We start from the raw sequence: 2,872 nt of genomic DNA, 5'->3' as shown, positions 1-2,872 counted from the left end.
TGTTGTACAGGGTTCAAAGCGGCCTGGCCCTGCAGATGTGAATCAGGTACAATGAAGTCGAACCTTAAAAGCTAACTCCTAGCCTGAAAGAAAAGCCTGTGTGTCTTCACGGAGGTGGGAGGCCTGGAAGCTAGTGGCTCCGGGGTTTCACACTGCCTACTTCATGGAAGAGCAGCATCCTCTACCTGGAAAACTTTCATATGCACAGGTAGAAATTGAATGGCAAAGGCTCAACTTAAAACCCAGGGTGTCACTTCCATGCTTAAAGTTGTCATGGGTGTAACCATGTAGGGAGAGGTGGGACTTTTTGCATCTGGACTTTATGCTTCTCATGTAGGTGCTTGTAATTGCCTCCCTCCCATCTCCAGTGACTTGGAAGGGAAGAAAGGCATCTAATGGTGGTCCTCTGGAGTGGACATCAACATTGAAAGGTGTGAACTCTTCTCCCCAAGCACAAAGGCAAAAACCAACTAGTTTTGCCCTCGTGAGCTAATAGCAGTTTGTACCCCACAAAGGTGGTTATCTGCTACATTTCTTGCTTTCTAGTATCCTCTAGTCAATGACTCCTTCCCCTTGGTGCCCAGCAATACCAAGGGTGATGAACAGCACATGAGCAACTGTTTGAACTGCCTGAACCGAAAAGTGTATCATTTTTTATAGCAATGCAAGAATGAGACAAGCATGGTATCTTTTGTAGATGTATTACCAAGTGCCCGAACAGCAGAGTGGTTATGTGAAGTTTTAAGTGATTTCTTTGAGCTGTAACAAGTGAAATATAATAGTTATTTTCTTCCCTTTAATTACTGCTGGAATAGAACATCTGTAAAAACGTTTCTTTCTGTGCGGCCTGTTGAATGAAAAATTTCCACAGAAGGCAGCCTGTCTTTGGGAGCAGAGAAAAAAGTGTAGGGGCTGGATTTCACTTTCGGAGGTAGACAGAGGACTTCTGCTGGCTGTGGGGCAGAGTTTGTCAGGTAGTGCCAGGGGGAGCTGATCTCATGCTTATCTGATGGCAAAACATGGCTAGCAAACTGCTAGTGTTTCCCCAGCAGGAGATAGGTAAGTGAGGCTCCAGAGCTCTATCGTATCAGGTTAAACATGCGCATTTCCAGACAAGTTTTCTGAAAGTGGCTTCTAAAGGGAGAAGAACAAAAGCCTCAAGTAGAGGATAAGGTGCTGGCCCTGATCTGGCAATGTGACATGCATTCAGTAAATGAGTGGGATCTGCCCGGGTGTCTGTTGGCCACAGGAATGGTTGAAGTGGCCCCCACGGCAGGTCAGTGAACTCCTCTCGTCAGAGTGGGCAAAGAATAGCAGCGAGGGAATACTTGCTATTATAAGCATGCTGGCTACTGGCCGGCCATGTATTAGCAGTTCTGGAGCTGTGAAGCCATATTTCCGTAATAAAAATGGAAAATAATATCTTTATGGAGATGACCTCAACCTTGCAACTGACCTACAGTTCATTATAGTAATTGCTTTCAAATCATTTAAGGCAGAGGCTAAGAAGGTGGTGCCTAAGACAAATATTTAGGATTCATTACCAAAATTTCGAGGTAACTGTGTTTTTTAACATTCACCCATTGTTCAGGGGCTTCTGAGAGTGGCATGTCCCTGCTAGCTGCCTATTTGGCTCACCCATGAAGTGACAGTGACATTTAGAAAACCTGGGTGAATTTGACGCATCCCAGCTCAGTAGCCACTTGAAGCACAGTGTACCCATTGAAGAGGTTGCGGTTTTATTTGTAGACTTTTGAAAAAGAAGGCAAGACCATAATGTCTCCCATCTTATGGGAGTCTCGTGCACAGCAGCCACAGAAGCAAGCCGTTAGCTGAAGGCTTGCTTGCTTGCTTGTTTTTAAACTAGAAAAAACATTCAGAGCAACTGATAGCTTTCAGCACTGGTTGTGACCAAAGTTAAGCGCAGAGGTACAGAGGGCTTTCTATGCATGCATAACTTCCATATTAGTTCCCGCATGGAGAGGAGAACATAGCCACAAATGCACGGGTAAAATATCAAGCAGAGATTTCTCTCCTTAAAGACAATTGTGTTTGTTTCCTCTCCTGCTAATTATATCCTATAAATCCCCCACTCTCCAAACTAAGACAGTAACGTTTTGTTACCTACATTCTGTCAGTAGACTTCACAAAGATCTCTAACACATGTTATAAAAGTTATTGCTATAGTACTATATATAACAGCTTTGCATAAGAGAATAGAAGGCTGCCACATTTAGAAAATGCAGGTGCTATGTAAGCCCCTTTCTGAAAGAAAGAACTTAGCTCAGTTTCCTTTGAAGAACCAGAGACTTGAAATTGAAAACTGTATTAATGCCATTGTCTCCTTGTATCAGCAGGTTCCAGAGAGATTCCTGGAAGTGGCTCAGATCACGTTACGGGAGTTTTTCAATGCCATTATCGCAGGCAAAGATGTTGATCCTTCCTGGAAGAAGGCCATATACAAGGTCATCTGTAAGCTGGACAGTGAGGTCCCCGAGATTTTCAAATCCCCAAACTGCCTACAAGAGCTTCTTCATGAGTAGAGAGTTCAGCAGCTATTTATGAATGTATGAAAGTAGCAGTCCCCTTCTGATGCCGAAGTCATGTGTGTCTCTATTTTAATTTCATATATATGTGTATTGCATACATATATATGTATATGAAATTAGACTGTGATCCCTCCTGGATTTAAGTTTTCATTCAGTTCCAAGGGGATGGTTATTTTACTTCAGCCTTCGGTTTACTTTTGCCCGAGACCCTTAACATTTGGAGAATCAACTGGGTTAATTTTCAGGGAGAAGAGTTTGGAAGCGTGTAAAAGCCTGTCTTAGCAAGTTAGGGCATTATGTTTAAAAATGCTTTGTCAGATTTA

The 2,872-nt window shown here is 43.1% G+C and overlaps 1 protein-coding gene across 2 annotated transcripts in view; it reads left to right on the top strand.

The window, feature by feature from the left end:
• The window catches only part of PROX1 (prospero homeobox 1), a 36,331-nt gene extending 33,788 nt beyond the window's left edge, over positions 1 to 2,543 (top strand). The window contains exon 4 of one of the 2 annotated variants that reach the window (XM_010128563.2): positions 2,358 to 2,543. In XM_010128563.2, the coding sequence (XP_010126865.1) occupies positions 2,358 to 2,543 (186 nt within the window). Of the gene's footprint in view, positions 1 to 2,354 lie in introns of both variants that reach the window. The other variant, XM_086745189.1, reaches the window with a different exon arrangement.
• Positions 2,544 to 2,872: the final 329 nt, after the last annotated feature.

This window comes from Chlamydotis macqueenii, chromosome 3, assembly GCF_036417535.1.
Source record: "Chlamydotis macqueenii isolate bChlMac1 chromosome 3, bChlMac1.mat, whole genome shotgun sequence".
In the NCBI taxonomy this organism is placed as follows: domain Eukaryota; kingdom Metazoa; phylum Chordata; class Aves; order Otidiformes; family Otididae; genus Chlamydotis; species Chlamydotis macqueenii.
The sequence above is the reverse complement of the archived record's forward strand: the minus strand, read 5'-3'. Positions and strand labels throughout refer to the sequence as shown.